The sequence below is a fragment of the Haliotis rubra genome, unplaced genomic scaffold (genome assembly GCF_003918875.1).
Source record: "Haliotis rubra isolate DU_JTF1 unplaced genomic scaffold, ASM391887v1 Scf1345, whole genome shotgun sequence".
NCBI lineage: Eukaryota > Metazoa > Mollusca > Gastropoda > Lepetellida > Haliotidae > Haliotis > Haliotis rubra.
In genome coordinates, this window is record NW_025765276.1 from 66,716 (window position 1) to 82,767 (window position 16,052).

General features: G+C 40.8%; 1 protein-coding gene across 1 annotated transcript; it reads right to left on the minus strand.

The window, feature by feature from the left end:
- Positions 1–1,528: 1,528 nt before the first annotated feature.
- LOC124267894 (sulfotransferase 6B1-like) lies at positions 1,529–14,961 on the minus strand. Its single transcript, XM_046702883.1, has 4 exons — positions 14,811–14,961; positions 7,597–7,759; positions 6,926–7,244; positions 1,529–1,730 (listed from the first exon to the last, which is right to left on the minus strand). The coding sequence occupies exons 1-4, from the start codon at positions 14,817–14,819 to the stop codon at positions 1,529–1,531; spliced, it is 693 nt and encodes a 230-aa protein (XP_046558839.1). The 5' UTR covers positions 14,820–14,961.
- Between the last annotated feature and the right edge of the window lie 1,091 nt (positions 14,962–16,052).

The window sequence follows — 16,052 nt, forward strand, 5'->3', positions numbered from 1 at the left end:
ATCGCATATTGTCACTGAAAATTGTGACTGGACTGTACTACCGATGAACTAAGTTTTGCTTTTAAGACAATCGTGCACGTATCATTACGGATTACCTCCCTTAGTAAAACATCACAAGAATACAATTCAAGGTGAGGGTCACGTCGGGATACGTGTGCCAAATCAAACGCCAACTGCTACGTCAGCCGAACTGGGCCAAGACGCTGCAAGACGTGTGGATACACTGTCATTAGAGTGAGTTAGTGAGTTAAGATTTTAAGTCACATCGGCAATATTTCATCCATATCGTGACTAAAACAAGTTACTAGTATAATGTCATAATAAATCATGGTAAATTATAAAAAAAAACATGTACAGGACAGTAAGAATAACTAGAATATCACAGGTATAATTGTAAAAGTAGTATGAAAATCGAAAATAACTATGTAAGACATTACAAAAATTAAAACGTGCTATAGATCGCCAACAACTGAAGGTAATCACCATACTAGGGACCATGGGGACTTACAGTACCTTTACTACCTGAATGGACCGTAGCTGGATTCACATCATTCCTGTCAGTAGAAGATTGATCCGGACCATTTAAGGCTGTATCACAAATAAACTGACCGGCAAAAAGAAGCTTTGCACCAGATTGAAATCATTCTAATTCCAAAACTGAAAACAATAGAAGTTTGAGGTAAAGTATATTTAATATATCAACAATGCCAGAAAACATTGAAGAACAGAAAATTGGCGTTCTGCGATCACACATTGCACTACAGACATCCAAAGCCAGTAGGGGGTAAAATTTCGGTTATCCAGATGTCCAGTACAATTCATTCAAACCCGGATAGTGGTTCCAGTCACAAAATGTGTCACTTTAATACCGTGTATGGCCACCCCGTGCACCCACACATGCAAGAACTCGACGTCGGACCGAAGACGTCAAACGTCTAATGAGGTTACGTGGCAAGCTGTTCCTTTCGGCCTGTAGAGCTTGTACCAACTCTTGTCTGTTGGTGGGAGGGTGTTGTCGGAGGCCTAACACGCCTGTCCAAGATGTCCCAGAGGTGCTGTATGGGATTTAGGTCCGGAGAGCATGCCGGCCACGGTAAGACGTCGACGTTGTTTGCGGCAAGGAAGTTCACAACAATACGAGCTGTGTGAGGCCTGGCGTTGTCGTGCTGCTACCGAACACCCCAGGGCTGTTGCTGAAAGTAGGGTAGTACCACAGGAAGAAGGATGTCATCCCTGTGACGTTAAGCATGAGATTTCTATTAATGACGACTAGTGGCGTTGTCTGGTCACCACAAATGCCACCCCACACCATGACTTCATCTCCACCGTACGGAACGACTTGTTGTACGCAGCAAGCAGCTGTACGTTCACCTCTGCGACGGTAAACATGTTGTCTGCCATCAACAGTGAACAAACAGAACCTGCTTTCATCCGTAAAAATCACGCGTTGCCAATCTCCGACGTTGCCGACGTCGTACCGTATTCGCCCATCGTAGTCTCCTGCGGCAATGTTCAGCGGTCAAAATGGTCAATAAGCCCTGATACCCACTGTCCGAAGTCTTCTGGTCACCGTGGTTGTGCTGATCCGCCGACCTAAAGCGTGCGCCTCCGATGACGTCACCGTGAGGAAGCGGTTGCGGAGGTGCAACGTACGCAGGTACCGGTCCTCCTGTGGCGTGGTGACACGTGGTCTCCATGTTCTGGGCCTGTCCAATGTCCGTACAGTCTGCCTGTATTGTTGCAACAAGTTACAAATGGCAACACGGGAACAACCAAAGGTTCTTGTAACGTGGGTATGCGTTGCCCCCATCTGAATCATTCCGATTGCTCGCTCGCGTTGTTCTGCTGTCCGTCTTGCCATTTCCAAGGTGTTCTCTTCCCAATGTGAATGTCTAACATCGGTGCTGTGCAGTTTTTATACCCATGTGGCATGTGCAGTTCCGCCTGTAGTGGGGTCACGTGATTTCCAATATTTCGCAATTTCAACAAGACACGTGCATATTGCCGGTTCAACGTTTACCTGAGCATAGGTTGCGTTTGGGCTATGTGTTTATGACTATTTGGGTTTCAACCTATCTTGCTCATTTTCGAAATATTATTTTCAAATGTGCAAAAGTTTCTTTTGTGGTTCAGTTTATTAATGGGAGCATATTAATGACCCATTATTGATCTGAGCATACCCCTGTTGTCATTCTTGGTTGATTGCATACTGAAATATCACGTCACACTGCATTGTCACATTGCAGTGAGTGAGTTGAAATGTAAGGTAATTTGTCATCATCATATTGCACTATAACAATATGATTCCAGAATAACACGAAAATCAGAGTATATAAAACTTGTCAGCAAAGGACAGTAAAGACAGTATCACAGATAAAACATTAAAAAATAGGTATTTATCCGTAACATATGACTAGTCACAACAGCACGTTATACAAGGGCGATGCTAAATGTTTCTATATATTTTCTCACCTCTGCATTTCTGGAGACAGACATTTGACGTCTGGTCTGTAAAGTGAACATTGTTGGCCATTTTTCACGCTTTTTGCAAATTCGAACACTCATCAAGTGCTTGGTTGTGTTCGACCATTATACACACTCTTTCTCTGGACATCCGTGAAGGTCCGGGTTAGAATGAGCCTTCAGCAATCTATGCTTGTCGTAAGAGGCGACTGAAAGGATCGGGTGGTCATTATGGCGACTGGTTGAGGGCACTGACTGGTCTTTATGCCGGTGGGGCGGTTGGTTCCTCCGCTGTAATATTCAACGTATCACGGTGCGCAAGTGGCTTCATTGTGCTGGCAATACAGCGGAATGGGTTGGCTGGAATGCGGACGCAAACGTCCATTTAAACAGCAACAATGTGAAAACGGATTGCAGATGGCAATGGAATTGGTGTTGGCGTTTGACGTGGTGAAATTCGCGAAATCATGCGTTCGATAATAAATATATATATATCCTCATATATTGTATTTGTGTACTTTATAAAGCACTGGATTGTTGAAAAACAAAGTTGTTACTACAGGATGGGGAGACGAAGAGATGGGTTCAGAGGACGGAAGATGGCGTTTTGGTTCAAAGGCGTAAATGGTTTTCTCTTAACCGATGGGGCTGTAAATGAATGCTGGTCGAGTGTCGATGCGGTTCGCTAAGTTCACCTGGTTACTTCCGGACGCATTTGCACTTTCGGAAGGTTCGGCGAAACAGTTTAGCGGTTACTTTCATGGAAGCTGGTAAAGTGGCAAAACCAAATTGATTGCTTTTACCAATAAATTTAAATTTGGTGTAAAGAACCCATTCATTTGTGATGAAAATGAAATGGTGATGATGTCGTATTTATCATGATCATATTTACCATATATTCTGAACCTTTCAAATCGCCGTACTGGTTAAATGCACCTGGATATGCCACTGACTGCCGAACGGTTCATGCCATACGGTACCTGGGTCATAATATCGACTGGACAGAACGGTACTATTAACGAACAAATCGTAACCTGATTTATAAATTACGCATGCACATGGTATACATACTTCAAATGGACGGGCATTATGGAGTTAAATTGACTTTGGTGCTGGACTGATGCGGTGGATTTAGCACTGAACAAAGTCACCGGACTTTGAACGGGTTGTGATCTTTAAAACATTACGAGCGTCATCGTTCAATGCGTTGAACATGAGCTCGGCGTGGCGATCGTCTGGAACTGAACGAAGTTTATCTGGCTTTTTATGCTGGATCGCGCATTGCCATCTTTTCGACAAACGATTTTTCATTATGGTAACCAGTTGAACGCACCATACCGTACGTGCTGGCGGAAGCGAATACGAATGGCGAACAAAGTTGTTATTGACGTCAATAATTCGGTCGCGACGCGGCAACGCCGAAGGAGAACGGAAAACAATTCGTTTCACCATCAACGCTGATGACCATGAACGATTGTTAACATTTTCCGTTTGGTTTAAAGCTGAAACGAACAGATGAAAAACCGTCGCCAGAGCGCACGTCAGCTGGCGTCTTTCGCGTCAAACGTGGGTTACCATCTGGGTGAAAGTTGACGCGAAATCATGAAAAGCCGATATTGTTCAACAATACCGTTTAAAATCGACGGGAACTGGATATCGGACGGTTATGAAATGAAGTGTCCAGATATTGCCGTCGCCATCGTAACTATTCCGTCCATTAACATCGATGGCAACACGAACCACTGATGACCTTCTACGAGCATTCGGTCCTCGACAGATGTTGCCGTGCGTGAAACTTGACGGAATCTTTTCCGACGGCAAAACCGGGCCTTCCGGTTTATAGGGCATAATCAAACATCGACCGGTACCATGTCGACGTCGTTCCATATCGATATTCAATACCGGCGTCAATTAACAAAATCGACGAGCATTAAGTGGGCACGGATATCAAAAGTACCGGCGTCGCGTGATGGGGCATTCATATTCTCTGATGAAATTCGGTTTATATATCGCTGATCGTTCGGATTCAGGTAAATCCAGGGTCGAATGAAGGACGAAGGTGAACTAATTTTGGTAGAACGGATGATGGATTCGCCTTTCGAATAAGACAAATTCGAAGTTGAATTAAAACGGTGAATGATCGTCAGACCCATAGTTACCATGAACTTAACGGCAACGATACCTAACATTGTGGAAACCGGCCCTGACCGGGCCATCGAGCGGGTTGATTCGACTTCGATGAAATGACTGATGAACTTATTTAGCTGTTGGGATGTACGGAGGATCCCCAGACGCGATCATTCAGTCATCATTTACGGGGAGATAAACGCGATGATCAGAGTACTGGTGTTATTGAATGACAATCGCCATTCATTCGATCTTCGCTCTTTTCCTGATAAAAGACATCCATCGTTGCTGGCATAGCGAACCATTCACTCCATTTTCTGTACCATCATTTTAACGATGTTTATTACGCATTCGAAAGTATACTGAACTTGCGTTTATGCATGGGAACATAATGATTCATTTTGGTGTACAGGAAAAATTGAAAATCGCGAATGAAGCAAAATCGATGATGATATAAATGTTTAAAGATTAACCATTTCTTCGACTGCTACAGTCCATACCTAGTCTTTGGAGGGCTTCCACATAAACATCTTCCATTTGACGTATATGGCAATTATCTAGACTAACGCTGATGTCTTTCGCCGTTTACTGGAACAATTTCGGTATAACGGAAGCGTTACGACGGAACGGATATGAACGCTGGCACGTATACGTCTACGGGCATTGTTTAAAGTGGATTGTTCCAGCGATGATGACAAAATATTTATGAATCAATGACATTATGGTTTGGAAAACAAGACTGGTCGAAATTATTTGAACTGAAGGGGAACAAGTCGCCATCGCCTGTTCGCCGTCCAACCACTCGATTCTGAACGGTGCGTTATTTGATCACCCATACTAAAACCTGCCGGTGTTAATATGTCATATTATTCCAACCATGATGAAATTTTACCGGAATACTGTAGTATTCCATTTATTCAGCACGAAACTTCAATTGATGGTCTTACAATCGGCCTTCCTGAACAGTTCGTTTGTTTAACGCACTCAACGTATTCGGCCGTAATAATGGATCGTTCAAACGACCGGTCAAAAGCATCATCGATCATTTCGGTAAAGTTGATGGCATCGAACTGACCGACCAATCGATGATGCCTCAACGACCAATGCAAATAATGAATTGCTCAATTAAGCATGAGTAATAAGAACGAATGCGGCTTCTAGATAAGATATCTAAAGAAAAAATAAATAAGGTGGTTTCGTGGTATATATGCACAAAATAAATAATTACATGAAGAATTTCCATAGTATATTTGGGTAAGATGGTAGAAGATTAAAAGATACTAAGAAAGGTGATAGACGGAGGAATTTTCACCACAAGACCTATAAACATCTTCATCAAAACTATGGTAAGTATTGATAAAGGTAGCATGTATATATAGTGAGGGAGATCTGCCCCGGGACTAGATGACATCCTCATAGTCACAGCCTGAGTCATGTTTCCATGGAGACCACACAAAATAAAATTAAAATCTGGGTCTAAACCCCAAAAAGGCACATCTAGGGATCATGCTTGGCATATGTACCAAGATTGATAAAGCTAGCATATATAGTTTGGGAGATCTGCCCCGGGACTAGATGACATCCTCATAGTCACAGCCTAAGTCATGTTTCCGTGAAAACAGCAAAACATTAAATTCATATCTGGGTCTAACCCCTAAAAGGCACATCTAGGGATCATGCTTGGCATATGTACCAAGTTTGATAAAGCTAGCATGTATAGTTTGGGAGATCTGCCCCGGAACCAGATGACATCCTCATAGCCACAGCCTAAGTCATGTTCCCATGAAAACAGCAAAACACTAAATTCATATCTGGGTCTAACCCCTCAAAGGCACATCTTGGGATCATGCTTGATATATGTACCAAGTTTGATGAAGCTAGCATGTATTGTTTGGGAGATCTGCTCTGGACAAGATGACATCCTCACAGTCACAGCCTAAGTTATGTTTCCATGGAAACCGCAAAAAATGAAATTCGCATCTGGGTCTAACCCCTAAAAGGGAAGGACCATGGTTGACATGTGTTCCAAGTTTGATTAAGCTATCACGAATATTTTAGAAGATATGCTTCGGACAAAGTGTGACGGAAGCACGGACACATGGACGCACAGGGGGGCGAACTCGTTTCTATATCCCCGGAACTTCGTCGTTGTGGGGGATAATAAGAGAGCAGGGCGATGTGACGACAAAGGACAATGGTTGTTCGAAGAACGACCAGATGAAGACACAAAAGGTATCAAACTATTTTAATCATAATACATATTCACGGATGTCATCGGAATTGTGAGATTTGTTTTTAAATATATCATCATAATAGATAGAAAGAATACTCACACTTTCCCTGGAACAGAGGTTGCAAATAGTTTTCCCACTTCCCTTTGTATTTAGCACCTGGAAACGTTTTCGAGAAATTGTAGAAGGAGACTGCTACGTCCTTTGGATTTCTTAGAACAGTGATGATTTTTATTTTCTTATTAAGAACGTCTTCTGGCAGATGTTTCATCAGCAAATGAGAGCAGAGGAGTCTCGGGGATTGGAGGTTGGCATACTTCACTTCTGACGCACATTCCATGAAGGTCTGGCCCATTGTGACGTCATCGTTAGTTATTTCACCCGTGAGGAGCTCTCGTGTTATTTCATGAACCCAATGGGTTCCTAAGAAGAGGAAAGCAACAAGAAACAAAAGAAACAAACACACACACACACACACACACACACACTACGATTAATTTTGAGTATTTTTGACACTCGATTGAATGAGTATGGTTTTACGTCGCTTTTAGCAATATTCCAGCAATACCAAGGCGGGGGAGACCAGAAATGGGCTCCACAAATTGTACCCATGTGGGGAATCGAACCCGGGCCTTCAGCATGATGAGAGACCGCTTTAAGCATTATGTTTAACAACAGTCCTTGCTCTTTGTTTATATTTAATCTCATAACTTTAAAATATGTTACTATAGTGAGAAGACAATAGAAGAGGATAGATGATGCGGTATAATGTTACCTGATTTGGGATACGTGCACAGCATGATGTCATCGCCGCGTATTTTTACAGAGCGTACATCATCGATAGTTACCCCATCGGGGAAGACTGGTAAATTGACCCCGTTGTCTTTTATCAACGTGCAAGTATCACCGCCATCGTCAGGAACTTCCACTAGGTGAGCCTGAAGTCAGAAAAATGATACTGAAATGTGAAGTAACTGGGGAGAACACGATGGGAGTGATGTAATGTTCAGCAACCCAGTCTTCCTTGATGGGAATTTTAGAAGTTGAGATGATAAAGAATGAGAATATTTTTATGGATACACGACTTCTATATTCTGTGATGACGCGTTTTGGATAACTGTTGTAAAGGGGGGGGAAGGGGAGGGGGGGTTAAAAGGCGGAAAAGACACCTGATTGACCTCATTTCACAGGGGTCAATGACCTAGCTTGTACTGTGCTGATCTAAGAAATCACGGTCATAGGTGTCCACCGGTGGTGTCGGGGGTGCAGTGACCTGGACTGTGTGACCGTGGGAAACCGCATAGTACTTATGAAACGCTTCCATCCTGATATCACGAAATCGTTTTGCACCAATAGGTTTATAGTGTGATTGTTGCACACATGAGGCGATTCATTCCGGTGTGACATCATCAAATCATACCAGTTGAACGAATCAAACAACAACAAATATCCAATCCACTGGAAAAACCTTTAGTGACCACAAACTGGCTGAATCCGGTTTCAATTTTGGGTATAAAAACGCCCTCTCACGTAATTAGTTGAGGTTATCACTTGGTCCATGTCTTTTTTACAAAATGTTTAGATATATTATCCACACTCTGTAACCTTTCTTGCCTGTCATGTGTAAATAAAAGCTGTTATCAAATCTCAAAGCATGCGCTCCCCCCCCCCCCCCCCCCCCCTCTCCAAATTACACGGGTTCAGTACACAGGTTTTGTTAAATGTGATATAGATCAGCGTTCTTTACCGTTTGACTAAATATAAGTATACCATTGAAAATGTTATATTCAAATGTATACAACGTCCTACCTTCAGTCCATGAAACACATGTAAATTTGACATAAATTCCTACGTAAATTAAGCATTTGTACTCAAAGTCAAAGATATTTATTGTACTTAAGGCCTCCGGCCCATATACAAGTAATACAAATATATATACAGCACATGTTACAGACATTTCACAAAGAAATTACAGTTCAGATAAGATATTGCTTCTAAGGAAAACAGCATGTTTTACATAAAGCGCAAGATTACCTATTACATTTTCATTTTGGGAAGATAGAATGGAAGCAAAGGCAGATGAAGATATTTTAAGAGGTAATTATTTGGGATATATTTTTTTCTTAAATCAGCATAATGTGGGCATACAAAAGCGAAGTGAATTTCATCTTCTATAGCCGAATTACATAATGGACATATCCTTAAACGTCTCTCTATTGAAAATCGTCTGCCCTTATTTACTGGCTTTCAGCATCTCATAAAACAAAGCATACAGTCCACAAGTTTTACTGTTTTCACTTTGAAGTATCCGTGTATTGTGTTGGAAAGAAGCACCATTCCATTGTCGAAATGTGTGCAATGTCCTCTGATAATACTCAGGCTTTCTTCCCAAACTGTCAAAAACTTCTGTGTGTTTCGAATCTTACATCCAAATACGTACCCAATGTTGTCCAGGTTGATGAGAGGCTTGGTTATTCAAAATGTATCCTTTGGGATATGTGGATATGGTTCGTGGTAACTGATCGGCAGCAAGCACTTTGATTTTCATCCCTTTAGTAACACTGTCTTTGTTCAAGGGGGGTGGCAGCTGTCTTGTATTCATGGTGCAGATAATGTTATGTGATTCGTCCACTTCAAAAATGATCCAATCCTCACTGAAAATCACACAGGTGATGCCTTCCGGAAGCGGTGACTTAAAATATAATTCCAAACGAAGGTTGCCTTGTTTTAAGGTATTGAAATAAGTCAATGCGTCTGGGGCTCCAGCGTAAATTGATAAACAACATACCCTTATTGAAATCTTCTATATTACTGGGAAAGTTCCCATAACATTCATAATATTATTTTTCCCACAGTACAATGTCATTGCCCACCGACACCAACGGCGGACACCCATGACCGTGTTTTCGGAGGTCAGCCCAGTACAAGGCCATTGCCCCCCTGTGAAATGAGGTCAGCCAGGTGTCTTTTCGGCCATTTACCCCCTTTACAACAGATAACCTAGCCACCATCTTACAAGAGTTTCACAAGCCTGTTGCCAGTACGTCTGGAGGTGGAGTTGGGTGGAAAATACTCAAAACGAGTGAGTGAGTTCCGATTGAGCGTCACATCGGCAATATTTCAGCCATATCCTGACGAGAACTATTTAATTGATATCAATACTAAAATCAATAAATTTACAATGTAAAAACATGTCATCGAAGGACAGTAAAAATACTAGAGTATCGCAGATATTAATTTAAAACTAGTACGCTATCATAAACTTAAATCACTATAGACAGTACAAAATAAAAACGGGTTATAGATCACCAACAACTGAAGGCAGATCACTATATTAGGGTCCATGGGGACTTACAGTACTTTTGCTGCCTGCATGGACCTTAGTTGGATACACCATCCCTTCAACCGCTGGCAATTGTGCTGAGCTTTAGCCATTATTAAAAATAACAAATAATATACGATTATAGGTGTGGTAGTGCTCAACTGACCTTGAAGTTTGGGGACTTGCGTACCTACTCAAAATGTGTTTTAGAGAAGTATTTATTTAGTTCAAACTAATACAAAGAATGTACCAAATTTCCACCCTCCCTTTTGTATAATTGGTCATGCGACAGCTAGAAATCATGCCAAGGTCCCCATCATTTTCTTGTATAAAGACTCCTGTCTTTGTGTGCTGGCGATTAGGTGCCTGGGTGGGGGTTCGAATTCCGATTGGGCCTCAACCTAACAAACATACTAGTATGTGTACTTTACTGAGAGAAAGTAGTCCCAAATATAACATGTGCTACATTTCACCACGTTTTATATGGCACTGTGTTGTCATATTAAATGTGTTATAAAATTGATAAATAAAATAAATATTAACTTACTCACTCACATTAGTGTGTTGTTTTGTTGTTGGTTGTTTAAGTACAATTTACTCCTGGCATTCCACGTAAGCCTGTATAATACCAAGTCTCAAATCAAGATGGAAGCCATGGAGACTGGCGTCAGGTTATCCACAAGATATGCTGAGACATTAACACAATCAATGTATAGGACTTGAGACACAGTTCAATGCATCAGTATATAAGAACACATGCTTCAAAGTGTGAGCATAGCTCAATGTATCATAATATAAAACTGACTGTCTGAGTGAGTTTGGTTTTACGCCGCTTTTAGGAATATTCCAGCAACATCACGGCTGGGACACCAGAAATGGGCTTCACACAATGTACTCATGTGGGGATTCGAACCCGGGTCTTCGGCATGACGAGCCAATGCTTTAACCACTAGGCTACCCCACCGCCCCCATAATATAAGAACACCTGCTTCAAAGTGTGAGTATAGCCAAATATGTCAGTACATAAGAACACAATCATGCTTCAAAGTGTGAGTATAGCCCAATGTGTCAGTATATTAGAAGACATGCTTCAAAGTGTGAGTATAGTTCAATGTGTCAGTATATAAGAACACAATCATGCTTCAAAGTGTGAGTATAGTCCAATGTGTCAGTATATTAGAAGACATGCTTCAAAGTGTGAATATAGTTCAATGTGTCAGTATAGTAGAAGACATGCTTCAAATTGTGAGTATAGTTAAATGTGTCAGTATATAAGAACACATGCTTCAAAGTATGAGTAAAGTTCAATGTGTCAGTATAGTAGAAGACATGCTTCAAATTGTGAGCATAGTTAAATGTGTCAGTATATAAGAACACATGCTTCAAAGTATGAGTAAAGTTCAATGTGTCAGTATACTAGAAGACATGCTTCAAAGTGTGAGTATAGTTCAATGTATCATGATATAATACATGCTTGAAGGTGTGAGTATAGTTCAATATTTCACTAGCATCAATTAAGTACATAACTTTATTGTCACTTCAAGAAGATTTAATGAAACTTAAATTTTCATTTTGCCCTTTGCAGAATTGAAACTAATTTAGCTGTATGGATGTTTACATACATGTATATTGTATGTCTAATGTTATCTATAGGATAATATTTTTGTAACAGTGTAATGAAATGCAAGCCCCATAAATGTTATTTTGTCTTGAGAGGCCTTTTCCTTGTTTCCCTATCCTGATTCTGTACAATTTATCAGAAATATATATACTCAGAAAAACAAATACAGCATCACAGGAATATTCAAGCGTTCCTTTATTATTTTCCAGTTTTTATCACCTGCTTTGGTTAGCGCTGTGGTGATGAAAACTGGACAATAATAAAGGAACGCTTGAAGATTCATGTGATCCTTTATTTGTTTCTCTCAGTATGTTTAATGTTTCTGTATATAAGAAGACGTGCTTCAATGTGTATAAGTTTGTATATACTCAATGAGTATATAGCTTTACAGCATATCCAGTAATACAGGTGAAGGGTACATAGTCCGGGTGGCTGCCGGGCGAGCTCCCAGTGTTACAAGTGAAGGGTACATAGTCCGGGTGGCTGCAGGGCGAGCTCCCAGTAATACAGGTGAACAGTTTATAGTCCAGATGGCTGCCGAGCGAGCTCCCAGTAATACAGGTGAAGGGTACAAAGTTCAGGTGGTCCCACACGGTAGCATATTATCTGTAACGTTGTTATATTTTGACATCTTGCGCTTTTACCTCATATTAAATATCTTAAGGCAAAATGCCTGAAGGCATTAGATCTATAAGTCGTCTCCAATGCTAAGTGGGGAGGTGATCAGTCGACCCTCCTTCACTTGTATAGAGCACTAATTCGTTCTAAACTTGATTATGGTTCGATCGTTTATGGTGGAGCCTGCAAAAGTAACTTAAAACTGGTAGATTCTGTACACCACCAATGTCGAAGACTTTGTCTTGGGTCCTTTAGAACCTCTCCCATTGGCAGTCTCTACGTTGATGCGGATGAACCGTCCTTAAAACTTCGCCGTATCAAATTGTCTTTACAATATATCACAAAGCTATATTCTAATGAATCCAATCTTGCTCACAATTGCGTTTTAATCCCCTTTATGAGGATTTGTATAATAAAAAAACTTCACTTGTTCCAGCTCTTGGGATAAGAATCCAACAATATATTTCTGCTGCTGGCATTGGGTTGGAGAATATATCTCCTTCCAATCTTCTTTCTCCTCCTCCCTGGCAATTGGTTAGGCCACAAGTCGACCTAACACACACTGAATTAAAAAATTCAAAAACTAATGACTTACAATTTAAACAAGAATATAATCAATTAATAAGTAAATATAATATTGCATGCAAATCCTTATTTACAGATGGGTCCAAGGATGATGGCGCGGTTGCTTGTGCCACTGTCATTGGATCCAGAACAATATCTTCCCGATTACCAAATAACAACTCTATTTTCACAGCAGAAGCTAACGCCATATTAACAGCTCTTAAATATATTAAAAACACCCTTGATATAAACAATATATAATATTTTCCAACTCTCTTTCGTGTCTTGAGGCATATCAAAAATCTTTCTTGCACACATCCACTTTTAATAGAAATAATAGAATTATACCATGAGCTTGCTACTGGCCAATATGACATCGTCCTCTGTTGGTTACCCAGCCATGTTGGAATATCTGGTAACACTATGACCGATTTTGCTGCTAAGGCAGCACTCAACAAATCTGTGACACCACTTCTCATTCAATACTCGGATTACAAAGCTTCCATCAGATCGTACATCCGTGATCTGATGCAGACGAAGTGGGTCCTGCTTGACTGTGTTGAATTCTCCATCATAAGGGATAAATATTTCAATATCAAAACAGTAGAGGACCTTTGTAATAAAGTTAATTATCATTTAATCATTGAATGTTTAAAAGAGATAGATTTGTTAATGAATTTTGATATATGTTTTGTAAATAGATAAAGTTTTATAATTGGTAGTTCAAATTATCAACTTAGATTGTTTGTGGCTGTATCCTCAAAGGGGGTTGAAGTCCTCCTGAAAGGGTACGTAAGTCCCAAAAACTTTCAAAGTAAAATTTTCACGTACCAGGTTTTTTTAACGTAGTATTTTGTTCTTTTAAATTTCGGCTAAATTATCCTACAATCGCCAGCGGCTGAAGGGATGATGTAAATCCAGCTAGGGTCCATGCAGGCAGCAAAAGTAATGTAAGTCCCCATGGTTCCTAGTATGGTGATCTACCTTCAGATGCTGGCAATCTATAGCCCTTGTTTTATATTGTATTGTCTTCTTTAATTACAATGTTTTAGTTTCACATGCTAGTTTCATGCTCATATCTGTAATACTCTAGTATTTTAACTGGCAATCGTCGACAGGTTTAACTCTTCATTTTTGTATTGTATAAATTGTTTTCGTGACGATATGGCTGAAAGATTGCCGATGTGACGTAATACAGGTGAAGAGTACATAGTCCGGGTGGCTGCCGGGCGAGCTCCCAGTAATACAGGTGAACAGTACGTAGTTCTGGTGGCTGCCGAGCGAGCTCCCAGTAATACAGGTGAAGGGTACATAGTCCGGGTGGCTGCCGAGCGAGCTCCCAGTAATACAGGTGAAGGCTACATAGTCCGGGTGGCTGCCGAGCGAGCTCCCAGTAATACAGGTGAACAGTACATAGTTCAGGTGGTTGCCGGGACCCACAATCAGATATGCACGAATGTCCACTCGCTTGGGATGATTGTCGATATAGATCAGAATAGAGATCGACCATATTACTGGTGAGCGGTGGTGACATGTTTTTGCATGGATTATTAATAAAGCAGTGTCCTGAACGTAATTTAGAAGCAGGCCATAAGTAAAGTTCGAAAATTGTATTTTTTGTGAGAAAAATAAAACTTATGTTCATCCCAAAAGTTAGTGTATGATATTATCGATAACACAATTTTGATATAGATACTCATCAATAACTGTTCCTATAGATGACATTGCCGATCATCGATCGTTATGGCCAGACCTATCACTCGCTGTGCCCCATTGACCTTGCCGTGGTGTCTGTATGTGGAAATGCAACGATATACTAATTCACACTACACAGACGCAAACTGAGATCGTACTGAAAACTTACTTGAGACATGGTTCCAATATTTTAACAGTTCCAAAGTATATCCAGTAATATAGACAAAACGGCTATCAGAGATCGACGTGGCTACCAGGCGAGGTGATGGTAGTGAACGGTTTGGCACAAGGGTAGCTGCGAGGCCAACTGTCGGCAAATAAGGTCATGAGCATCGTGACTGGTTACCTGCACGCGGGTGTGTATCTCTTACGTGACAAACTGGATGTGACCTATATTTATGATGCGGGTCCAGCATTAGTGATGATGTTACAATTTCCGGACCAAAGACCCGTGAAGATCTGGGTCAAATGTGTTTTTTTTAATAACTCTCTCTCTCTGTCTGGTGTTCCCCGACCTCATATACCTCAATGGTATATCGTGTGCTGAAATACGATATTGTCTGTGTAAATCGAAACGCCTACATTACGCCTGTGACGTGTTTACCTTACACTGACACTGATCATTGTAATAGATATTTGCCGTCAAAATACAACCTGCACATCTATGATGTCAACTTAGCGTTAGTACTCGTAAGCAGTTGAATATTCCAATATAATTACATCATTACAATAATTATATCAACGGAAACCGGTTGTGAATTGAGCAGAAATGAAGCTTTTTACATGGCAAAAATTGACGGTGAAGTGTAGTCCGAGCCGAAGTCTATTCTATATACATACTATTTATTGTTAGATTATAATTATTAGACTAAGCTATTATTGTTGCTGTTAATTTCTTTATGTCTAAAGTATGAAGCGTAATCATCTTTTTAAAGCATTTGAATATGTTAAAAAATTATAATCTCCAAGCCCTAAGAAATATCACACACATTGAACTCATTGTAGCCCAAATGAAGAAAGTCTAACGTTCTGGTCGAACGTCACATATCATTAAAATTCTCGTCGAACGTCACATAGCATTAACGTTGTTGTGGCATTAACGTTGAGTGGGGGCGGTGGTGTAGCCTAGTGGTTAAAGCGTCCGCTCGTCACGCCGAAGACTCGGGTTCGATACCTCACATGGGTACAATGTGTGAAGCCCATTTCTGGTGTTCCCCGCTGTAATATTGCAGGAAGAATTGCTAAAAGTAATTCGAAATATTCGAATCTGAATTATTTTCCACTGTCACAGGTCTAGATTGCTGTAACACACCGAACACAGCGCAAGAGATCTTGTACAATTTAGTCCACCGACTCAGATCTCCAATCTGTTGTCCAATCTGTTGACACAGTTGTCCAGTGTGACCGATCT

What these genes read in the sequence shown, in the direction of transcription:
- LOC124267894 (XM_046702883.1), bottom strand. An exon ending in GTGCACGTATCCCAAATCAG is followed by an intron (nt 7,245 to 7,596) that starts GTAACATTATAC and finishes TCCTCTTCTTAG; the next exon opens with GAACCCATTGGGTTCATGAA. An exon ending in CAACCTCTGTTCCAGGGAAA is followed by an intron (nt 1,731 to 6,925) that starts GTGTGAGTATTC and finishes GCAACAATACAG; the next exon opens with GCAGACTGTACGGACATTGG.